Here is a 23761-nt window from a genome sequence, read left to right on the forward strand (position 1 = left end):
ATAGATTTATTGTATGACGTTTTGTAAATTAGTGTATATTTAAATTTTACCAGCAAATTTTTACGATACTATGTAATGCGCGAGTGAGCATCTATCTATGTAACACGCGCAATAGAAATTTTTTAAATTAAATTAAATTAAATTATAAGAATACTGATTTATACAAATGAATAAAAGCTTAGTCAGGAATTACAAACATTGACTGTCCTTTTATATCAATCCAAACTGATTTATTAAATCCATTGGTGAGAAATACAAATTCCAATTTGACTAAAAAAATGGCATGTCATCCTTTGTCCTCGTAGTGTATTAGGCACATTGATTTTCTCAATAATTTGCTAATTTTGCTTCTAATATACAGCCTAACAAGTGACAAATAACAAGAGCACATTTAATGCCTTATTTAAGTCCACAATCTCACACTCTGGGACTCTATACCTATCATTCTACATTTATTCAGAATTTAACACTTTACAACAAGCTCTATGGTACTGTCCAACCACGATACTAAAATTCACGCGCTAATACACAACACTACAACAATGATTGTAACCTAAATTTATAATAACAAAACAGGATGCTTTACTATTCAATGATGCAATTTAGACTACACGATAAGTTGTATGCAATTATCACTCTGACGGATGTAAAAGAGGGCCTATGCAACAATCTTCATTCACATTGTTCAGGGGGAAATTTAAAGTGTCACGCTTGTACGTGTGTTCACACGTTCACATACGCCAGGGTACGAATCGTATACGACAAATCGCGTAGTGTTAATGGGCCTTTACAGGACTATATAAGATGTTTTTCTGTAGTTTTAGCTCCGCTACAAACCGATTACGTTATTACGGACCTTAAGATACGCCAAATCTACAACGCGGACGTGAAGTAAAACTGTCTTCATTTCATAAAAATTATGGGCTCCGTTTGGTAAAAAATGACATGCAGAGCCAACTCATTCCCGGCGCGTGTTTTTGTCGTAATAATGAGAGCTGTATGTAAACTGGGTTCTTAACATGCCACGCTTCTGCGTCGCAGATTTGGTGTTTCTTAAGGTCCCTATTACGTGGGACGCTGGTTCTGCGGTTGCTGCTACGTTATACCTCAAAATTTATCTCAGTTCCCTATGCTATATGATACCATCCCTATATGCATGCAATTTCTACTACACTTTTACTATACAGTATCATTTCAGTGAGAGTGTTAGGCTAATTTCTGCAACAATGTCTTTTGCAGCCATAAGAACATGGATACCATTTAGCAAAACAGTTCACAGCCATCACTCTCCAGAGCTGCATCTCTTAAACATTTAGCATTTTCAGATGTTAAACCATATTGGCCGTTGCAATTACTTTAATATGTTTACCGTTGTCACTGTTCAGAGCAACACTTAAATATTTAGCACCCTTAACTGTTAAACCATTGTCACTTACATCCAGTTCAGTAAGTTTACAGTTGTCACTCTTCAGAGCATCACTTAAATATTTCGCACCTTCAGTTTTTAAATCATTCTGACTTACATTTAGTTTAGTAAGTTTACAGTTGTCACTCTTCAAAGCATCACTTAAATATTTAGCACCTTCGGTTTTTAAATCATTCTGGCTTACATCTAGGTTAGTAAGTTTACAGTTGTCACTCTTCAAAGCATCATTTAAATATTTAGCACTTTCAGTTGTTAAACCATTGCCACTTACATCTAGTTTAGTAAGTTTACAGTTGTCACTCTTCAAAGCATCATTTAAATATTTAGCACCTTCAGTTTTTAAACCATTGTGACTTACATTTAGTTCAGTAAGTTTACAGTTGTCACTCTTCAAAGCATCACTTAAATATTTAGCAGCTTCAGTTTTTAAACCATTGCTGCTTACATCTAGTACAGTAAGTTTACAATTGTCACTCTTCAAAGCATCACTTAAATATTTAGCACCGTCAGTTTTTAAATCATTGAAATTTACATTTAGTTTAGTAAGTTTACAGTTGTCACTCTTCAAAGCATCACCTAAATATTTAGCACCTTCAGTTTAATCATTGCCTCTTACATCTAGTTCAGTAAGTTTACAGTTGTCACTCTTCAAAGCATCACCTAAATATTTAGCACCTTCAGTTAAACCAATATTGTCACTTACATCTAGTTCAGTAAGTTCACAGTTGTCACTCTTCAGGCCATGGTTATCTTTCTTCAAAAACTCAGCCAATTCACGGATAGAAATTTTCGTCACAGTACAAAGATGGATTTGAAGTTGTTTCAAGTTCTTGATGTGGCTTAAAAATTTGAACAAAGCCGTAGATTCTGCTGGTGCAATATTTAATGTTTCCAAAACAAACGTTTCATGATCATCCTCAGACGCAAACGACGAAATCTTTTTCATGACGCGATCTTCTTGCATTTCCCAAACACTTTTTACCACGAGTAAACTTTTGTCATTACTGTCGTCAATACATCGTTTCTTTGGCATCCAGTCTTGAAATCTAGATTAAGATATTTTAAGAGGAAAGTTTAGAACTGTTAAGGATACTGTTTCGAGAAAACGTCGTAGTGATGGCCGCCATTTTATCAAAGAGAAAATTATTAAATTCACAGAGCGAAAACGACAACAAAACAGACAGGTGATTTTGTTTTTTGTAAAAACAAAACTACAAAAATATAAATTTCTCGAAAGAAAATACAAATTCTGGGACCGCTTGCTTTCCTTAAAATGGCGTTAAAATGGTTTTTCCGTTTCGTCTGCCAAAAATTGAAGGTTTTTGACTAATTCGTTAAACTGTTAAAGAAATTGTTGAAAACAATAAAACATTTATTCCTCATATTTTTGAATTACGGCAACGAAACGTCACTGAAATGTCCCTTCTTTCTTTTTACTAATCCTGAATAGTTTTTCAAGTTTTTTTTTGTTTATTTTTAACTTAAAAATAAACAAAAAAACCCTTGAATTTTAACTCAGTTTTCTCCTCAGCATAAAAAAAATATTAAAATGAATAATCTGAAACATTCGATTTAATTCAGTGTTGCGCCTTTTGATTTTGTAGGCTTCTAATTCTTCAGGTGTGACTTCCTGGTAGTCTCGCTAATCGTTTCAGAGAGTTATATGTGAAAAAGTCAAAAAAAAATAATGCATGATTGAATTAATCAAAGTGATGGTAAAACGAAAATCACAATGTGTATTGCTTTGTTATTGAAGCAATATGGCAGCTTTTACGCTATTTACCTCTCATAAAAAAACACAAAATTAAAAATAAAATGAGCCGCAGCAGAGTATCATGTGATCACTGCATGTGAATCACTGATAACTGATTTTAAAACCAATCATTACCAATCATTATCGCTTTGAACCACTTAAATTGGCACGTGCTTGTACAACTCTATCTCTCCGAAGAATCACCGACTCATTAGTTGGTGACTAGTAACTATAGCTTTTTGTTGTTTTTTAAATAAAAAAATTCAAGTGATTATAATTTTTTATGAAATTATGTTGATTTTTATTTGTAAACACCTCGAAATTTATACTAAAAGAATTATTTGCCTCAGTGACTACAAGCCTATATTCTATACTTTGCCTTCGGCTTAGTGAATATAGGCTTGTAATCAACTCGCATAGAGTTCAATGGTACAGCATGCAAATCATGATTTCATTTTCAAGTCATCATTTCATTTAATGATCTTTAAACAACTATATATAGGAGTCTGATAGTTGTGTATTAAAGTTGGATTACAGTCGCTTCTGTGCATGTGCTAAATGTGCTCACATTTGTTTTAATTCTTGCAATTTGAAAACATTGCGCAATCACAATTTAGGCAAGATGGCCGACGCACGGGAGTGAAAAATTTGATTCAACGCTTACATATATTCTCATCAAAAGAAGAAATACAGCCAATGAATAGTTTTCATATCTATATGTCTCATGTGTCTGAAGTATATTTTCGCAAATATTACTTCCAGCAAATATTTCAAAATCAACCGTAGATTTTAAAAAGTGCAACATTTCTGGCTTTCTCGATATTATAATTTGGCGCGCATTTTGACTCCAGTTCAAAACTATGTGTTATTCGAAAGACCCAGTAACTTCATTAAAAACAGGGTGTTATTGGTGCCTTTACAAGTATCTCCAGCGCACAAAAACTTTCCAGTATCAATGCTTCGCAGGCCAGTCTGGGTGTTCTGAACTGTTCAGTGACTGTTCCAATAGGGCCATTCCATTTAATACCACACCCCCCGTTGACGAGATTTTCCGAGGGGGTGAAAATTTTAAAATTTCTGAGGGTAGAGTAAATATTCTACCTCCTCCGCAGGCCCTTTTCGGGCAAATATGGCGGGCGGTGATATTTTGCGGGTAGGAGGTAGGTAAATACACTGGGTAAATATTGACGAAAATTCGGAGGGCTTAAACGAAATATAAATTTTCCGAGGGGTTATTAAAAATATTTAAATTCCAAAGGGTTTTGCTGTGAAATTTCAAAATTCCGAGGGAGCTTTAACCATTCGACGTGAATATCTGAGGGGGATACAAAGGAACATTACCCGTTGACGATAATTTCCGAGCGGGGAAAAAATTGAATAAAAATTCAAAATTCTTGATATTTCCAAGGGTGTGAAAATTTTTATCGTTATCGATGATTATAAGCTTTCTGTCTATTAATTTTTAGCTTGTTGTCGGTTGTTGTCGGTTGTTGACGGTTGTTGCCGGTTATTAGTACTTAGTAGGACCCGATAAAATCGACAAACTTACCATATGGTCACTGTCGCTCTCTTGAAGTTTCAATTGATCATACAGGTATCGAAATTCTCTTCAATACACGTGCTTGGAGTAAGACTACCCAAAATTTTGCAGGGGTAGAAATTTCACTTTTAAAAGCCAGAGGTTGCAACATAAGCGCCGTTTTATCGGTTTGTTTTGAATGTTTCATTAACGATACACGCACAAAAAATGTCTAATCGCTCCAGGATATATTTTTCAGTGGTAGTTTTTCAACAGATTTAATTTAAACAATAAATATAAACAAAGCTCGCACATGCATAGTATACAAATATTGAATGCTTATGAGTGCAAAGGTTAAAATATTTTCACAAGGTGAAAGATAGCCGAGTTGAATGGAACATTCCATCTTTCACCAAGTGAAAATATTTTTACCATTGCACGAATGAAAACATTCATTATTTGTTTTATATAATACCAAAATAGACTGTCTCGTTTCAAAAATATAATTCATTAAAAAACATACTGTATGGACTATGGATCAACAACCATATGTGCGAGAAGCATTTTGATGGATGGTATTTATTGAAAGCATTAAGAGTGCAATGGAACAAAATGTATAGTACAATTGCACTCTGGAGAGTGCAATGGAACGCTTTCCATTGCACTCTTGGGAAATGGGACTTTCTATTCAATATCATGTGATCATCATCAACCAATTAAACGCTCTAAATTTAATGGGGTATTATATAAAAGCGACTGCAATCTAGCTTATACATTCCTATAAATTATAACAATTTTTACCTTGTGCATATACGTTCAATCACTTTACTGTCTTCATGCTTTGCTGACCTGATAAAAAAATTGCATGTGGTAACTGATTTAGTATACTAATTACTAAATAGTATGGCATTTATTATCCTGTACAACAGCTTATGAGGCATACTTTAACTCTCCTATTCAATTTTCCAAAACCCAGCAATCAATTTGCTTATTGTCTTTAGTTAGCATTGGTTATGACTTACAAGGTTATTCACACATAGGTCACCAATCCACTCAAGATTACGTACATTATTGAATAGGTATGATAATATTTCCTCGCACACACAAAAATATATGTATATATATATATATATAACAATTATAAATACAATTCTTTTAATTAGTTGCTACTTTAAGTTTCATGCACTTAAGCAATCATCAGGCAACGTACTAATGAAAACACCTGCGTTGCCTGATGATTGCTTAAGTGCATGAAACTTAAAGTAGCAACTAATTAAAAGAATTGTATTTATAATTGTTATAACACGCTCTGCATTCTATGTATTGAGCACTCTGTGTTCTACAAAAGTCTATTTGGAATAGATACATATATATATATATATATATATATATATATATATATATATATAATTATATATATATATATTCAAGAGTTTTTGGCCGCCACTCGGTGTCATATCCTACTAAAAATCCTTCCCTTTCCCGAGTACCATCTTCAAATAATATATATATATATATTAATATATATATATATATACATATATATATATATATATATATACAGTCGTTATCAATAAGGTTGTCAGCTGAAAATATATATAAATACCTAAATATCGATCACGTGATTGTACTGCATACGTTAATTTTGTGGGAAATCGTTGGAAATCTATCGTGAAAAATTCTTAAATGTCATAGTAAGGTAAATTATATTAATAATAATAAAGAAACAAGAGGTGAGTGAGCAAAATAAGCCATGATTAATGGTCACGTGATTGATATTTATATATTTGTATATATATTGACATGGACAACCTTAATGATAACGACTGTATATATATATATATATAAATATATATATATAATATATATATATATTAATATATATATATATAAATTAAGTTATGTTATATGATGAGTTGCGGCTAAACAATATAACTGGCTACACAGCCAGCACTAATTACATTATCTAATTTGAATAAAAAATGAGGCGTACCTGAACTCTCTCATCTTATCTCCAAGTAACCCAGCTACAAACTGGATCACCAAATGCCACCTGGGTTTATTAATGTGATCTTCTAAAAATCTTTCAACATTTTTAATATCATCAACCACATGTAGTGCAGCCAAAAACTCTTGAATTGTAAGATGAAGAAAAGAGAAGATATTTCGCCTTTTGTCTTTTAATTGATTGAACACACCAGAATCAGATAAGCCAGCCATAGACTTATCACTGCTCTCAAATTCAAAAACTAACTTATTTTTTTTCATTCCATTCCTTGCAATTCTCTTTAATTTGTCCAGGTCCCCTTGAAACTGCTCTGGAAGTTTTGCAGTCAAGTAATCTTTGTCTACTGGTTTATTCCTGTATTTTGAATTGTGTTTGAACAGCAAAATCTTTATAGCTCTTTTGTACAGTTCAGTTATTGTTTTGGGAATATTACTATAGTTTCCATCGACCATTTGTTCACCAAAATAAATGCTCTCATATAATGTCAAGCACACTATATAGGAGTTGACTGGTATGTAACAGAAGCTTAATAGTTCTGGGGAACTCTTAATTACTTGCCATATCTCTGAACTTTTCATGTCATCATCACAAAACTTTTCAACATACTTTTCTATTTGTTCCTCATTAAAACCTAATATCTCCACTTCCCGATCAAACTTTTGGTGTCGATAAATATATTCTGCTGTAGGTCGAGATGTGATTAACACAGTGGCTCCAGGCAATAATTTGCCTTTCACCAGCTGTTTAAGGATAAGCAACATATGACAATCTTTGTCAGGGCTGTTTATAATCATTTCATCAGTTAAACACTCTTGATCAACTTTAAGTTCATCCAAGCCATCAAAAACAAGAATGACATTTTTTGGGTATTTGCAAACAAATTGAAAGACAGTCATGCCACAATGAACTAATGACATATCAAGACCATGAGCCTCGCTTAACATTTCTCGAAGGCTTGTTTCTCCTTTGTTAAAATCACGAAAGTTAATCAATAGTACAAATTTTCCATTCCAGAATCCAGATCTTTCTTCGTTTTGCTGACATTCGTGAAATATTTTTCTTGTCAGTAGAGTTTTTCCAATTCCAGGTCTGCCCACTACAAGAACAGTTCTAGGTTCTTTCTTACCTTTTTCTGTTTGAAATAATTCTGCTGGACTCTTGAGGATTCTTGAATTAGGAGGTTTTTCCAATTGAACATCATAAATCTGATGTCTACTTTCAAATTCTCTACTGGGTTTGTAGGCACATTCCCTTCCATCTTGAATTATAACATTAATATAGATTTCCTCCAGTTTTCGACGTGACAAGTCTTCTCTTCCAAAGTCGTCATGTACGTCAAATAAATTTTCGGATTGGCTTTCTCGAATCATTTTCATTAACTCTCGGTTTATCTCTAGAGTTAATTTTAAACGTTTTTGTAAAAGGTACACGCTAATAAACTCCTGATCAGTATGGAAAGTAGGTCTCTTCCATGCGGACCACAACAGATAAACAATCTCTAAGAGTGTCACTGCATCGACGAGAAAATTTATCGTGATAAAGCCGACAACAACTTGTCGTTTCTTTCCACCCATTGAATAAGTACAGTCCACAAATGAAGAATTCCTAGCTGGTCGTGTGACGTTCTCATGGAAAGTACTAGCTGTCGTTTTCATATTGGGCAAAGGACATTCAAAATGGGTCGGAAAATTGGACGAGGTTAAGAGAAATGCTGAGAATATTGTCAGTGGTATTATACGACAAACGAATAAATGGATTATGTAAGCCACGAAAACAAAATAACGATTGCTACCTTGATAGGCCACGGGTGCGGCTGGCGATGCTTCAAGCAATGGTTGGCTTTCTTCTACGCCCTCGTTCGTCGTTGTGTTTGGGTTATTTGCGAAGATGTCCACTCTATGTTTTACCAGGTAACCGTACACCACACTACATACAACCACAAGTCCAAAACTTAACCCAATCTGGACATTGAGAGATAGGGAAGGGAGGAATTCTTGGGCATATAGAAGACGACACTGTGTTTCAATGTACTTCCCCTTGAATAAAGAGCTCGTGAGGTCACATTCTAGACTTGATTTCGACTCGTAATCACTCGCGATTCCAATTAGAACCATGCCAATTGCTACAAACAAAGCAACAACTACCGAACTGTACGTATTGTAACAGTTACGAGGAACCAGTTTTAAGCAACTATCCATGCGTGTAAAGGAGTACTTTAATGATTCTTTGCCAGGAAATTAGATTTGATCACACAATCAGTGCCACCCAGATAGATCTGGAACGAGAACTCAATACTTTCGGTACAGTATAAGACCAATTGCGAAACTTAGTGACCGCGCCTTCGTGCAACATGGAAACGAGGCTTATTATGCAAAAAACAATATTTGTATTTTTTGCAGTACAAAGTTATTCGCCGAGTTATATGCCGTTTTTCGCCTTTGTTTTACATATTTTTCGATACCTTTCAGCTTGGTTTCATCGTTGTTATCATAGTTTTCAGGTTAGGAAGTTTTGCCTTTCAATTGAGGCGTTTTTGTGGTGTTTTCATTAATCTTTTCGGCTGCTTTCGTCGGGGAGGTATGGAAAAGGCCGACACAAACTCAGGTAAAAATTTAGTTTTTCCAAACTATTTCGTCTCAAGTTTTGAAAATGTATTTCATTTTTCTCCCTCTTATTTGTGCAAAATTTGGCGATATATATTTGCTGCAAAATCTATGTTTTTTATGTCAAAAATTATTGAAAAGTCACGATCGAACAAACCACCATCTTCACATTTCTCATCTAAAATTTTTTTATACCAATTTTATCAATCGATAGGATGTAATTTGACAGTAATTTTACAGCTCAGCAAAAAATAGTAGAAATCTGTTGACAAAAACTATAAAAGATAAAATAAGCAACGGAGTTTTATGTTTATTTTCTTTGTCTATATAAATTACAGTACATGTGATGTGATGCCGACTGAAAAGCAAAACAACTCTTCAACTTGGCACACATGCATGACATGGATAGTAAAATACTTATAACCAAGACATAATATCATTGTCTATTTTGAATTGCAATTTGAATATTCCTTTTCCGGCAATAACATACTATAAAGGTAGCCACAATGCGAGCTGCAGCGTTTTTTAAGATACACCTTTACATGATGGCAAAGCCGAAAACGAAAAATATTTAAACCGGAGTTCGCAAGTGTTTTTCCGTTTACGATGGTGAACGGAATCGTTTCCTTTTCAAGTATTCCTGGTTCACCCTTATTAAACATCTATTGCATGGTAGTAGATAGAAAGAATAGTGTTTTGTACTAACAAAAATGCAGAATTCAGATGCAAACTCAGATGCATTCGAATTCGACTTTTATAAAATTCGACCTTCAGGCCGGCATGCAAGCTATGCATCGTCTGTACTTTATTAAAACGAAAATAAACAAAAACATTTCAGTCAGTTACTTTTGACCATTTTAACAGTATTACTGTGGTATAAAGGAAAAAAAATACAGTGATATTTGTGAATAAATTTGAATAAATGAAGCTATTTCAGTCATAAGGTTTGAAAATTATATAATCTGACTGTCACTTTTCTATAATTTTTGACATATAAAAACATAGATTTTGCACCAAATATATATCGCCAAATTTTGCACAAATAAGAGGGAGAAAAATGAAATACATTTTCAAAACTTGAGACGAAATAGTTTGGAAAAACTAAATTTTTACCTGAGTTTGTGTCGGCCTTTTCCATACTTCCCCGACGAAAGCAGCCGAAAAGATTAATGAAAACACCACAAAAACGCCTCAATTGAAAGGCAAAACTTCCTAACCTGAAAACTATGATAACAACGATGAAACCAAGCTGAAAGGTATCGAGAAATATGTAAAACAAAGGCGAAAAACGGCATATAACTCGGCGAATAGCTTTGTACTGCAAAAAATACAAATATTGTTTTTTGCATAATAAGCCTCGTTTCCATGTTGCACGAAGGCGCGGTCACTAAGTTTCGCAATTGGTCTATATAAGCCAAAAATTTCAACAGACGGCGCACGCGCGGATTATCTTTCGTTCCGATCCGCTGCTCGTTTTCCGGAGTGGAAATTAGCCTTAAGGTGGCTCGATACAATTTTTCGAAATTTTTAGATGCACATTTTAAACAGGTATATTAAGCACCTACATATTTCACTATAAGGCTAAAAGTTAATATACTTTGCAGGAAACATATATAGAGCGGAAATATTCTCAGAACCTTTGCCTGGCACCCGTTACCATGGAAACAGAGACGTTTCAAAATGGCCGCCAAACAAGGTTTTATCGTGTTTATATCACAAACGAGTTCGGTGACCCCCAATTTTTTTTGCATTAAACTTTTACGCTATAGATTATTTATCTATGAAAAAGTTTTTAAAAAATTCTAACATGGGGGAATTTTTTAATAAGCAAAAATAACGTTTTTGTAAATAGAAAAAATTCCCCATGTTAGAATTTTTTTAAAACTTTTTTATAGATAAAGCATTTATGGTATAAACGTTTGATGAAAAAAAAATTGGGGGTCACCGAACTCGTTTGTGATATAAACACGATTAAACCCTGTTTGGGGGCCATTTTGAAACGTCTCTGTTGCCATGGTAACGGGTGCCAGGCAAAAGTTCTGAGAATATTTCCGCTCTAGATATGTTTCCTGAAAAGTATATTAACTTTTAGGCTTATAGTGAAATATTTAGGTGCTTAATATCCCTGTTTAAAATGTGCATTTAAAAATTTCGAAAAATTGTATCGAGCCACCTTAACTCTTGTATGTATGACCTGGAACCATTCCTGACTTTGCTGATAAAGTGGAGAATTTTTCCACAAAAAAAACACAAAAATGAGTTTTTGCTCAAACAAATATAGCTTAAAGTGGTTCTTTAGAAATTTGACAAGGTGGATTACTGTATGGAAAATATTTCAAAGAAACTTTGAATGCGGAGACTGAATTTTACGCAGTCTTGCATGCGTTCCATTTTGATCACCATGCAAGCACGTTGGTCGTTGTCGTCGTACAGGACATGAGAAATATGATTTTATGGGATCAGACCGATCAGCAGATGACTTATTATACTCGTAATTATTGAGAGCTCTTGTTCATGTGCTGGATTGAATTTAACCAAACCTTTCCCGCAGGAAAAGCCGAAATTTTTTATCCAGGAACTGGTCCATAATCGCTGCTAATCTTCTATAATCTTGCTGTTATTGTTAGGCGTCGAAGCTCCTTGAAAAACCCTGTTTGATATACTGTGGGGGTTCGCCCAACCTATCTATATAGTTAATTTTAAAAGTGGAGGAAATTTGTTTTCTTGATGAAATTTTCGCAACGGGTTTGTTTGTTTGAGATGATCGGTCCTGATACCCGAGCTCATTCGGTGTTTATACAACCTCGCGGGAATTAGGTCTTTGGATGAGTTGGATGGCTAAAACTTTATATTGAAGTCACAACGCGTTTTAATTATATACAACTGTCTAGTTAATACAAATAATTAAATCTACCTATACGAATTAATGAATAAAATGAAAGTGCCAAAAATCTAATTTTATAAATGTTATTTGAAACTAGCCATTTGCTGTTCGCGGTTTGTCATATTGGTTAAGCTAAAGGTCTCTAATAAACTACAACATACGTATATGAGAAATACAATAATATATATATACATGCAATCAAGAATACTATTTACATGAAAAGCATTAAAAACTTAGTCAGATTAAACGACAACCTTTCCTTTTAAACAATGCAAACTGATTTACTTAATTTATTATATTTATAGTGAAAATTCAGGCTGCAGTAACTATTTGCATTTTATCCTTTGTCAATTTGAAAAATTATTTTTTAACTGCCGGGCGATGAAACAAGGACCATGGTCCATGCAAGTCGTCGCAAGTTTTGCCTTCGAGATATGGAAGAGAAGACAATAAAAACTTCGAGATTAAAATACTCAACGTGTCATCCAGAAAAATATTGATTTAATGCCTACAATATACATGCAGCTTAACAATTAAAAAACATATGACAACATTTTACGCGTTTTCAGACTGCAGCTATTAGAACCCTACATTATAGTAAATCAGTTAACAATTGTCACTAGTACTCTTCAGAGCATCGCTTAAATATATAACCTTCAGTTGTTAAACCGTTGCGGGTAACATTTAGCTTAGCAAGTTTACAGTTGTCACCTTTCAGAGCATCACTTAAATATTTAGAACCTTCAGTTGTTGAATCAATGCAGGTAACATTTAGCTTAGCAAGTTTACAGTTGTCACTCTTCAGAGCATCACTTAAATATTTAGCACCTTCAATTGTTAAACCATTGCCACTTACATTTAGTTCGATAAGTTTACAGTTGTTATTCGTTAAAGCATCACTTAAATATTTAGTACCTTCAGTTGTTAAACCACTGCCTCTTAGATTTAGTTTAGTAAGTTTACAGTTGTCACTCTTCAGAGCATCACTTAAATATTTAGCACCTTCGGTTGTTAAACCATTAACCATGTCACTTAAATCTAGTTCAACAAGTTTACAGTTGTTATTCGTCAGAGCATCACTTAAATATTTAGCACCTTCAGTTGTTAAACCATTGCCACTTACATCTAGTTTAGTAAGTTTACAGTTGTCACTCTTCAGAGCATCACTTAAATATTCAGCATCTTCAGTTGTTAAACCATTGTGACCTACATCTAGTTTAGTTAGTTTACAGTTGTCGCTCTTCAGGGCGTCACTTAAATATTTTACACCTTCCGCTTTTAAATCATTGCCAATTACATTTAAATTAGTAAGTTTACAGTTGTCACTTTTCAGGGCATCACTTAAATATTTAGCACCTTCAGTTGTTAAACCATTGCCACTTACATCTAGTTCAGTAAGTTTACAGTTGTCACTCTTCAAAGCATCACTTAAATATTTAGCACCTTCAGCTGTTAAATTGTTGTTACCTACATCTAGTTTAGTAAGTTTACAGTTGTCACTCTTCAAAGCATCACTTAAATATTTAGCAGCTTCAGCTGTTAAATTGTAGTTAGCGGCTACATCTAGTTTAGAAAGTTTACAGTTGTCACTTTTGAGAGCATAACTTAAATATTTCGCACCTTCAACTGTTAAACCATTGTCACTTACATCTAGTTCCATAAGTTTACAGTTGTCACTCTTCCGGCAAGCATCAAGGAAATATTTAGCAAAACCAGGTGGTAATTTGTTGTCACTTACATTAAGTTTAGTAAGTTTACAGTTGAAACTCTTCAAAGCATCACTTAAATATTCAACACCTTCAGCTGTTAAATGATTCTGACTTATATCTAGTTCAGTAAGTTTACAGTTGTCACTCTTTAGGGCATCACTTAAATATTTAGCACCTTCATCTGATAAACGATTCTTACTTATATCTAGTTCAGTAAGTTTACAGTTGTCACTCTTCAGAGCATCACCTAAATATTCAACAAATTCAGATTTTAAATCATTGTGACTTAGATATAATTTAGTAAGTTGACAGTTGTCACTCTTAAGAGCATCACTTAAATATTTAGCAAATTCAGGTATTAATTCGTTGGCAGTTACATCAAGTTTAGTAAGTTTACTACAGTTGTCGCTCTTCAGGGCATGACTTGAATATTTAGCACCTTCACCTGTTAAACCAATATTATCATTTACATTTAGTCCAATAAGTTCACAGTTGGCACTCCCCAGACCATGGTTATTTTTCAGAAACTCAGCCAATTCACGGACAGTATTAATCTTCATCCAATCACAACCAAAGATTTCAAGATTTTTTAAGTTCTTGATGTGACTTAAAAATTTGAACAAAGCCGTAGATTCTGCTGGTGCAATATTTAATTGTAACAAAGTAAATGTTTCATTATCATCCTCAGACGCAAACGACGAAATCATTTCCATGACGTGATCTTCTTGCATTTCCCAAACACTTTTTATCACGAGTAAAGCTTTGTCATTACTCTTGTCAATACATCGTTTATATGGCATCCAGTCTTGAAATCTAGATATAGATATTTTGAGAGAAAATTGAAATTTAAATTAATCTATATTTCAAGAACTTCGTATCCATGGTCATTTTCGCAAAGAGAAATTTATAATACGAGAACGACAACGGGCAAGTCATTTTGCTTTTTGTAGGTTAATAAAGTCTAAATTTTCAAAAGAAAACATAAATCCTGCCACCGACTGCATTTTAAGGATTTGCTTATTTTTAAGCAAAATCCTTTATGTCGTCGTCTGTGTAAGATAGGCTATCTTTAAAATAGGGAATCAGGGAACAGGTGAACCAGGGAGCAGGGGAACCAGGGAACAGGTGAGCCAGGGAACAGGTGAACCAGGGAACAGGTGAACCAGGGAACAGGTGAACCCGGGAACAGGTGAACCAGGGAACAGGTGAGCCAAGGAACAGGTGAGCCAGGGAAAAGGTGAACCAGGGAACAGGTGAACCTGGGAACAGGTGAACCAGGGAACAGGTGAGCCAGGGAACAGGTGAACCAGGGAAAAGGTGAATCAGAGAACAGGTGAACCTGGGAACAGGTGAACCAGGGAACCAAGGAACCAGGGAAGAGGTGAACTAGGGAACAGGTGAACCAGGGAACAGGTGAACCGGGGAACCAGGGAACAGGTGAACCAGGGAGCAGATGAACCAGGGAACAGGTGAGCCAGGGAACAGGTGAACCAGGGAACAGGTGAGCCGGGGAACCAAGGACCCAAGGAAAAATAGGGAACGGGGCAACCGGCGAAACCTGGAAACAGAGAAACGGAGGAACACGAGAACGGACGAAACAGGGACGGAAAGCGGGGGAAAAAGGAATTCCCCGGTTTCCTCGTTTCCCAGTTCTCCTGTTCCCCCATTTCGTTGTTCCCAGGTTTCCCTGGTTCATCCGTTTTCCTGTTCCACAATTTAAAAAATAGCCGTGCAAGATAGAAAGTAAGAATATAACGTTGTACTGTATCTAGGTATAGGTGCAATTACCAATACTTATGCCTCATCAGAACCTCGAAATTCATCTACAACTCCTGGAAATTTATTTCACCTTACATCAATCTCAGAAGAGTTTGTCCTGAATAGCTTAAAACGACTTAAGGCAAACAAGGCAACCGGACTAGACCATATAGGTGCACGTCTTCTCAAAGATTCTGCCATTGTCATTTACAAAAGACTCACTGGTCTATTTAATCGTTCGTTAGAAAGTGGTGTTTATCCTCGAATTTGGAAATACGGGAGAGTGGTAGCGCTTTTCAAGTCAGGAGATCGATTGGACTGTAACAATTATAGGCCAATAACGATATTGCCCGCTATAAGCAAGATTTTGGAACGAGCCGTTCATCAACAGTTATATGGATATTTGGAGGAGCAAAATATACTCACACCTAAGCAATTTGGTTTTCGCCCGAAGTTGTCAACTGTGTCTGCTCTTACACACTTCACGGACTCAATTTTGCTTAATTTAGATCAAAGGAACATGACTGGTGCAGCCTTTTTAGATCTGGCCAAGGCATTTGACATCGTAGATCACAATTTGCTTCTGAATAAACTGCGAGATATCGGACTAGATATACAAGCATTGAAATGGTTTGAATCCTATCTTGTGAATCGCAGTATTGTAACATCTGTTGGAAACTCTCAATCCTGCTCTAGTGAAATCTCAGTAGGCGTCCCTCAAGGAAGCATTTTGGGCCCTCTTCTGTTTGTTATTTATGTTAACGATCTTGCTACTTCTTTAAAGCATTGTGATATGCTAATGTACGCGGACGACACTGTTATTTACTACAGTGGAAGTTCCCCTACAGAGATCCAAAACAAAATGAACGAAGATCTTATGAATCTATCACTCTGGTTTAACTCCAATCTCCTAACTTTAAATACCTCCAAGTCAAAGTTTATATTGTTTGGTAGCAGTCGTTCATCAAAATATCAAAATGTTCAAGATCTGACTATCTGTGTAAATGAAGTTCAACTGGAAAGAGTGGAGTATTTTAAATATTTAGGCGTTGTCATACATCAGCACTTAACATGGGCCGACCATGTTGACGAAATTACCAGAAAGATTCGTCAGAGGATTGGAGTACTGCAGAGGGTTAAGTATCTTTTAACAATGGAAACAAGAAAAACGCTATATATGAGTTTAATTGCCCCTTTGTTTGACTATGCTGATATAATTTGGGGAGACAAGAATAATGACACCTTGATGGCAAATCTGCAAATTCTTCAGAACAGAGCTGCGAAAGTTATCCTGGATAGACCAAAACATAGCTCGGCGAGTGAAACTCTTAATCTCTTGAATTGGCAATCCCTCATCACGCGTAGACGGCTTCACCGCATTGTTACAATGTATAAATATTTAAATTATGAAATTAATTATGATATTAATCTTAGACGGAACAGTACTTTTCATAACCATGATACTAGAGGGAGAAATAATATCCATCTTCCTAAAGTGAGAACCAACTGGGGAAAGCAAAGATTTATATACCAAGCCTCAGTTGAATGGAATACCTTACCAGAGAACATAAGACATGCCCAAACTTTAAAAAGTTTTAAAACTGAACTACAGCGATTTTAAAAATTTACTCTATGTAAACTATGACATTTATTATAAATATTATTGTAAATTAACTTAGATTGTGTATTTTTATTCTAACTATTAATTGTATATGTTATCTTTTTATGAATTAACTATAGATTTGACATATTTTTATAACAGGGCCCCACTGAAAATCGCTTTGGCGAGTGGGCTCCCTGAATAAATATTGTTAATAATAATAATAATAATAATAATAATAATAATAATAATAATAATAATAATAATAATAATAATAATAATAATAATAATAATAATAATAATAATAATAATAATAATAATAATAATAATAATAATAATAATAATAATAATAATAATAATAATAATCTTCTGACGACTAAAAAATTCGTGATTGGTCGGAAGCCATTATTGCCATTATCCGCCATTGCCGTTTGTCAATTTATGGATTCGCGATCTTTAGGTCAAAACAATCGCACTTATTTTCGTAAAATGTAAAAACAACTAAACATCTAACCAATTATTTTAAGCTAAACGAAGGGATAAATGTGTATTCTATGCTAATGATTCAAGTGGAAAGGTCCTATTATATACTACGAGTGCCTATTTTTATAAAATGGTTTGAGAATGGTTTTCCGTCTGCCGAAAATTGAAGGCTTTCGACTTCGCATCACAGACAAATTAGATTAAAGACTTATTAACCGAGTGCGAGGCCTGTGCGTACGGAAGCTGGGAAAGTATTGCCTTATTGCCTGAGGTTTTTCGCAGAGACGGCAACGAAGGGGCGAGGTCTGTGCGATAAAAACCGAAGGCAATACTTTCCCATACAGACCGACCAAACGAGGTTAATAAGGGATTTATTATATGGCTTTGTTAAATTTATATAGCGATTTTTTAATTAATATTTTGTAACCTTTCACTGCTACATTTTTTAGCTGTATTAGTGCAGTATATATTGGCGGTTCACATCAGTTCGCCTTAAAATGTAGCGTTTGGGTCATTTGTTTCTCCAGGATAGTAAAACTCGCTCGTGGAGACTGGAGTGTTCTTCGTCGTCACTGTACGGCATAATAATCTTTTATTATTAGTTTTTGTTTAAATTATATATTCGGGTTGTCCGATCGCGACAAACTTCGGCACGGTAGTTCTTCATATCATGTTCAAATGACAAATATGAATATACTCCTTAAAATACACACTAACCACGCTTGCTCTTGTCAGCTACCTCTGTGGCAACTGGCTCTAGCTCAGTGGCAGCTGGCAAGAGCATTGCACCGACATCGCAAAAGCGTAGGTTCGATTCCTGCCGGAGGACCGATAGTTGACTCATTTTTCTCAACTGTTCCTGCCATGAATTGAGTTTTGTACATAGTTCCACTCGAAATTAAGACCCTTCAAAAACCTTTAGAATTTACCTACATCGAATGAAGTGCCACAAAATCGTAATTGATTTACCCTCATGTTCAAGTAGTTCAATCTTATTCAATAATTGTAAAATATGATGTTTTACCTCTGACATATAAAATCGAATATCTCCCATTCTTTATTTTCCGATGACCTGAAAAAAAAGAATAAAATTTGGTTTTTAAGTTCTGGCATTAATCATTTAATTGGTACAGCAGCATATAAACATTATCCAAAATTATGCATCTATCAAAACCTTCCCATGCATACTGGACAGTTTTCAAATTACACAGGCAAGTTACATTTTGTGTTTTCTCTTCACCTGAGGAAACATCAGATCAATTAGAATTTTTTTTAGAATATAGATACCATTGTATTTTCTTAGCAGTGTAAATGTTTTCTTATTTGCATGTTAAAGAATCATGTGGGGAGTGAGCTCCTTAGGGTTGTTGAGGGCACAAGCAAACTTTTGAGTCTTGCCTTCAATGCAAAGTCAACTAGAGTTTTATGATATTAACAACATAAAAACTTTCACAAAATGAGTAACAAGTTCATACAAACATAAATAAGAAGGAATATGTGAAGAATGAAAAATTAGGAAGTTTTATGAGAGCTCCAAAAGAATTGGATCATGACCTCTTTCACCTGGTCAAAATGTAAGAGATACTTTCCTAAAGTAAAGTTTCTATCTCATCCACTGATAAATATGTTATTTCACTTATATGCAGATAGATATCACATGATCTTATATAATGAGTTATTTATTAGGATAAACTGGTTACACTGGGTACGTCATCCAATTAGAAAGAAAATTGAGGCCTACCTTAACTCCCTCATTCTATCTCCAAGCAACCCAGCTACAAACTGGATCACCAAATGCCACCTGGGTTTATTAATGTGCTCCCATAAAAAAGATTCAACGTTTCTAATATCATCAACCACATATAATGCAGCCAGAAACTCTTGAATTGTAAGATGAAGAAAAGCAAAAATACTCCGTCTTTTGTCTTCCAACTGATTGAATAGACCAGAATCTGATAGGCCAGCCATAGATTTATCACTACTCTCAAACTGGAAAAGTAACTGATCTTTTTCCATTCCATCCTTTGCAATTTTTTTCAATTTGTCTAAGTCCTCTTGAAGCGGCTTTGGAAGTTTTGCAGTCAGGTAATCTCTTGGAACTTGTTTATTCCGGTATTTTGAATTGTGTTTGAACAGCAAAATCCTTATTGCTCGTTTGTACAGTTCAGTCATTGTTTTAGGAATATTACTATATCTTTCACCATTCACTTGGCCACCAAAACCAATGCTTTCATTGAATGTCAAGCACACTATATAGGAATTGACAGGTATGTAACAGAAGCTTAATAGTTCTGGGGAATCTTTGATTATGCTCCATATCTCAAAACTTCTCTGTGTATCATCACCACAAAATTTCCCAACATACTCTTCTATTTGTTTCTCACTAAAGCCTAATATCTCCACTTTTCGTGTGAAATCAAGATTTTTATACACATGTTCAGCTGTGGGTCGAGATGTGATTAACACAGTGGCTCCAGGTAAAAGTTTGCCATTCACTAAATGTTTAACAATAAGGAAGATATGACACATTTCTTCTGGGCTGTTTACAATCTTTTCATCAGTTAAACACTCTTCATCAAATTCATGTTCATCTAAGCCATCAAAAATAAGAATGACATTGCTTGGGTTTTTGCAAATATATTCATAGATGGTCATGTCGCAATGAGGTGATGACATATCAAGACCATAGGCCTGACTTAATATTTCTTGAAGACTTGTTTCACCTTTGCTTAGACTACGAAATTGAATCAATACCAGAATCTTTTCATACCAAAATAGGGATGTTTCATCTTGATGTGACTGATTAAAAATTTTTTTGGTCAGTAGAGTTTTCCCAATTCCTGGTCTGCCGACTACAAGAACAGTTCTAGGAGGTTCTTCACCAGCTTTTGCTGCTTGAAATAATTCCACTGTACTCTGAAGGACTTTTGCATCAGGGGGCTTTTCCAATTGAATATCGTAAATCTCATGTCTACATTTCATAAATGCTCTTCTAAAATAGTCGACAGGCTCTCTTCCATCTTGAATTACAACATTAATATAAATGTCATCCAGTTCCCTACGTGACAAATATTCCCCTCCAAAGTCATCCCGCACGTAAAATAAATTTTGGGATTGCTCCTCCCGTATAATTTGCCTTAACTCTTGATTTATTTCTAGGATCGTTTCTGTACGCTTTCTTAAAAGGTATACGCTAATGAACTCCTGATCAGTATGGAAAGTGGGTCTCTTCAATGCAGACCACAACAGGTAAACAATCTCCATGAGTGTCACTGCATCGGCGAGGAAATTTATCGTAATGAAGCCAACAGCAACTTGCTCTTTCTTCCCACCCATTGAATAGGTACAGTCCACAGATGAAGAATTCGTAGTTGCTTGTGTAATGTTCTCATGGAAAGTACCAGTTGTTTTCATATGGGGCAAACGACATTCAAAATGGGTCGGAAAATTGGACGAGGTTAAGAGAAATGCTGAGAATATTGTCAGTGGTATTATACGACATACGATTAAATGGATCATGTAAGCCATAAATACAAAATAACTACCTCGATAGGCCACTGGTGCAGCTGGCGATTCTCTAGACAGTGGTTGGCATTCTTCTACGCCCACGCTCGCCATTGTGTTTGGGTTATTTGAGAAAATGTCGACTCTATGTTTCACCAGGAAACCGTAGACCACAGAAAGTATAACCACAAGTCCAAAACTTATCACAATCAGAACATTGAGAGATAACGAAGGGAGGAATTCGTGTCCATATTTAAGAAGACACTGTGTTTCAACGTACTTCCGCTTCGATAGAGTGCTTGTAAAAGACTTGTTTGGGTCACATTCTAGACTTGATCTCGACTCGTAATCACTCGCGATTCCAACCAGAACAACGCCAATTGCTACAAACAAAGCAAGAGCGACTGAACTATACGTGTTATAACAGTTACGAGGTAACAATTTTAAACATCCCTCCATGTCTGTAAGAGTTCTTGATTCTTTGTCACAGGCTCACAGCATTACATTTGGTCACTTCTAGCATGGGTAATAAAATGAATTTTCATTTTATTATCATGCTTCTAGGTACGCGATACCACAGAAATTGATACCACCGATACTGGGTAAATTATCGGTACTTCGCTGAAAAATGTATCGATTGGCATTTCCGATACCATTTACCATTTATTTATTTATTTATGAGCCTTGCGGTGTTTGGTCAGTGGTAGCGCGAAAAATTTTCAAATTAGCCTTTCTCTCTGCCTTTCTCACTTTCTCACGATGACGAATATCCGCCATTTTTGCGATACTTTCGCTTTTCTTAAATAGGTTTAAGCTTCGGTTTAAGACAGTTTTTAGAAAAATTATAGCTATATGAAAAGCGTTTTTTGGAATCAACAGACCATTTGAAGAATAAATTCAGTCTAGAGTTGAAGATAGTTGGCGTTAAAAGCTCTCACCTTCACGATTTCGAAAAAAAGTACCCCAAAATTAAAAATAGAATAAAAGAAACAGTAGAATAAACGTAATACAGCTAAATATTTTATATATAAGACAATATATATTGATGATTTTATTCTCTACAAATTTGTTTCGTATAACAAGCAGTGCTTGCCGCTTGCCACACTCATGATATATATATATATATATATATATATATAATTATATATATATATATATATATAACAAATGCTTATACAATAATCTGTTGTAGATTGAAGAGTGCTCAACACAATTTTTGTATATATATATATATATATATATATATATATATATATATACACCCGTTTGCAAAAACGTTGGCCGCAGGTAGATATATAGATAGATACCCGAAATCTAATTAGAATTGCATATGTTGTGTAATATGATTGAAATCCCATGCAAATGTAATCATATGCAATTCTAATTAGACTTCGAGTATCTATCTATCTATCTATCTGCGGCCAACGTTTTTGCAAATGGGTGTATATATATATATATATATATATATATATATATATATATATATATATACATATATATATATTTGTTAAATCTCGTTTCTTTTTCACTAGGTACGTTTTTCACATGTTTTTGCAACAATTCGTGAAGCCGATGATTCAGGTCTATCAAATCTTTAATCAACAATACACATGCTTTATTTCTACGTTCTTCCAGGGTTTCCAATTTACTCACAATTAATTTGCTGCTATAATCCTAATAGCCAGTATGCTCCGGATAAAGAATGTTAAGAGCCCTTCTCTGAACTCTCTCTATATTATCCCTTTGCATCTTTGTAAGTCCACCACTCCTTATCTGCATAACGCACTCCAGAACAGATCGAGTAACTGTACAGTAGAACATCAAAAGTTCCTCAATAGGTGCTCCGTACCTCCTCAAAATTTTTAAAAAATGTAATCGCTTGGTTGCCTTTTTTACAATATATTCTGTGTTGGTTCTCCATTTGAAATCATCATCAATCCATACTCCAAGCAATTTATAGGAGAGTACTCGAGCTACTTGACAACCGCCAATGTTAATCGGTGGTATATCTGTTTTATTCCTTCTAAAATCAATAATCATTTCCTTACATTTCCCTCCGTTCAACTCCATCATCTCATCTCTGGTAAATTGAATTATTTTATCCACCCATTCCTGTGAGATTCCAATTGGACTTACCGATGTATGGGATGATACATCAATCACTTCATACGAGGTGCCTGGTGGTGTCATAAACATTGTTACATCATAGACAGCCCAGAAATCTGTTTATACTCAGTCTTCGACTGCATTGTTTACGCACGCGGTCAGCTTCTCCTGCTTGTACTAATTACTGTATTATATATTAATATATAATACAGTAATTAGTACTGTATTATATATTAATATATAATACAGTAATTAGTACAGGCAGGAGAGGCTGACCGCGCGCGTAAACAATGCAGTCGAAGACTGAGTATAAACAGATTTCTAATGCATAAATTGTTGATGACCCAGGGAGCCCACCAAACTGGCATCGACTTATTTTTTCTCCAACATCCTCAATGATCCAACCGT

The 23761-nt window shown here is 34.8% G+C and overlaps 2 protein-coding genes across 2 annotated transcripts; both read right to left on the reverse strand.

The window, feature by feature from the left end:
* Positions 1-1613: 1613 nt before the first annotated feature.
* Positions 1614-9001, reverse strand: LOC114516471 (NACHT, LRR and PYD domains-containing protein 12-like). Its single transcript, XM_028535962.1, has 3 exons — positions 6692-9001; positions 5500-5547; positions 1614-2472 (listed from the first exon to the last, which is right to left on the reverse strand). Exons 1-3 carry the CDS (start codon positions 8902-8904, stop codon positions 2025-2027), a joined length of 2709 nt encoding a protein of 902 aa, XP_028391763.1. The 5' UTR covers positions 8905-9001; the 3' UTR covers positions 1614-2024.
* Positions 9002-12611: 3610 nt separating this feature from the next.
* LOC114516557 (NACHT, LRR and PYD domains-containing protein 12-like) lies at positions 12612-21892 on the reverse strand. Its single transcript, XM_028536082.1, has 3 exons — positions 19485-21892; positions 18768-18815; positions 12612-14715 (listed from the first exon to the last, which is right to left on the reverse strand). Exons 1-3 carry the CDS (start codon positions 21704-21706, stop codon positions 12813-12815), a joined length of 4173 nt encoding a protein of 1390 aa, XP_028391883.1. The 5' UTR covers positions 21707-21892; the 3' UTR covers positions 12612-12812.
* Between the last annotated feature and the right edge of the window lie 1869 nt (positions 21893-23761).

Source organism: Dendronephthya gigantea, unplaced genomic scaffold (genome assembly GCF_004324835.1).
Source record: "Dendronephthya gigantea isolate DGI-Jeju-01 unplaced genomic scaffold, DenGig_1.0 000006F, whole genome shotgun sequence".
Taxonomy (NCBI): domain Eukaryota; kingdom Metazoa; phylum Cnidaria; class Anthozoa; order Malacalcyonacea; family Nephtheidae; genus Dendronephthya; species Dendronephthya gigantea.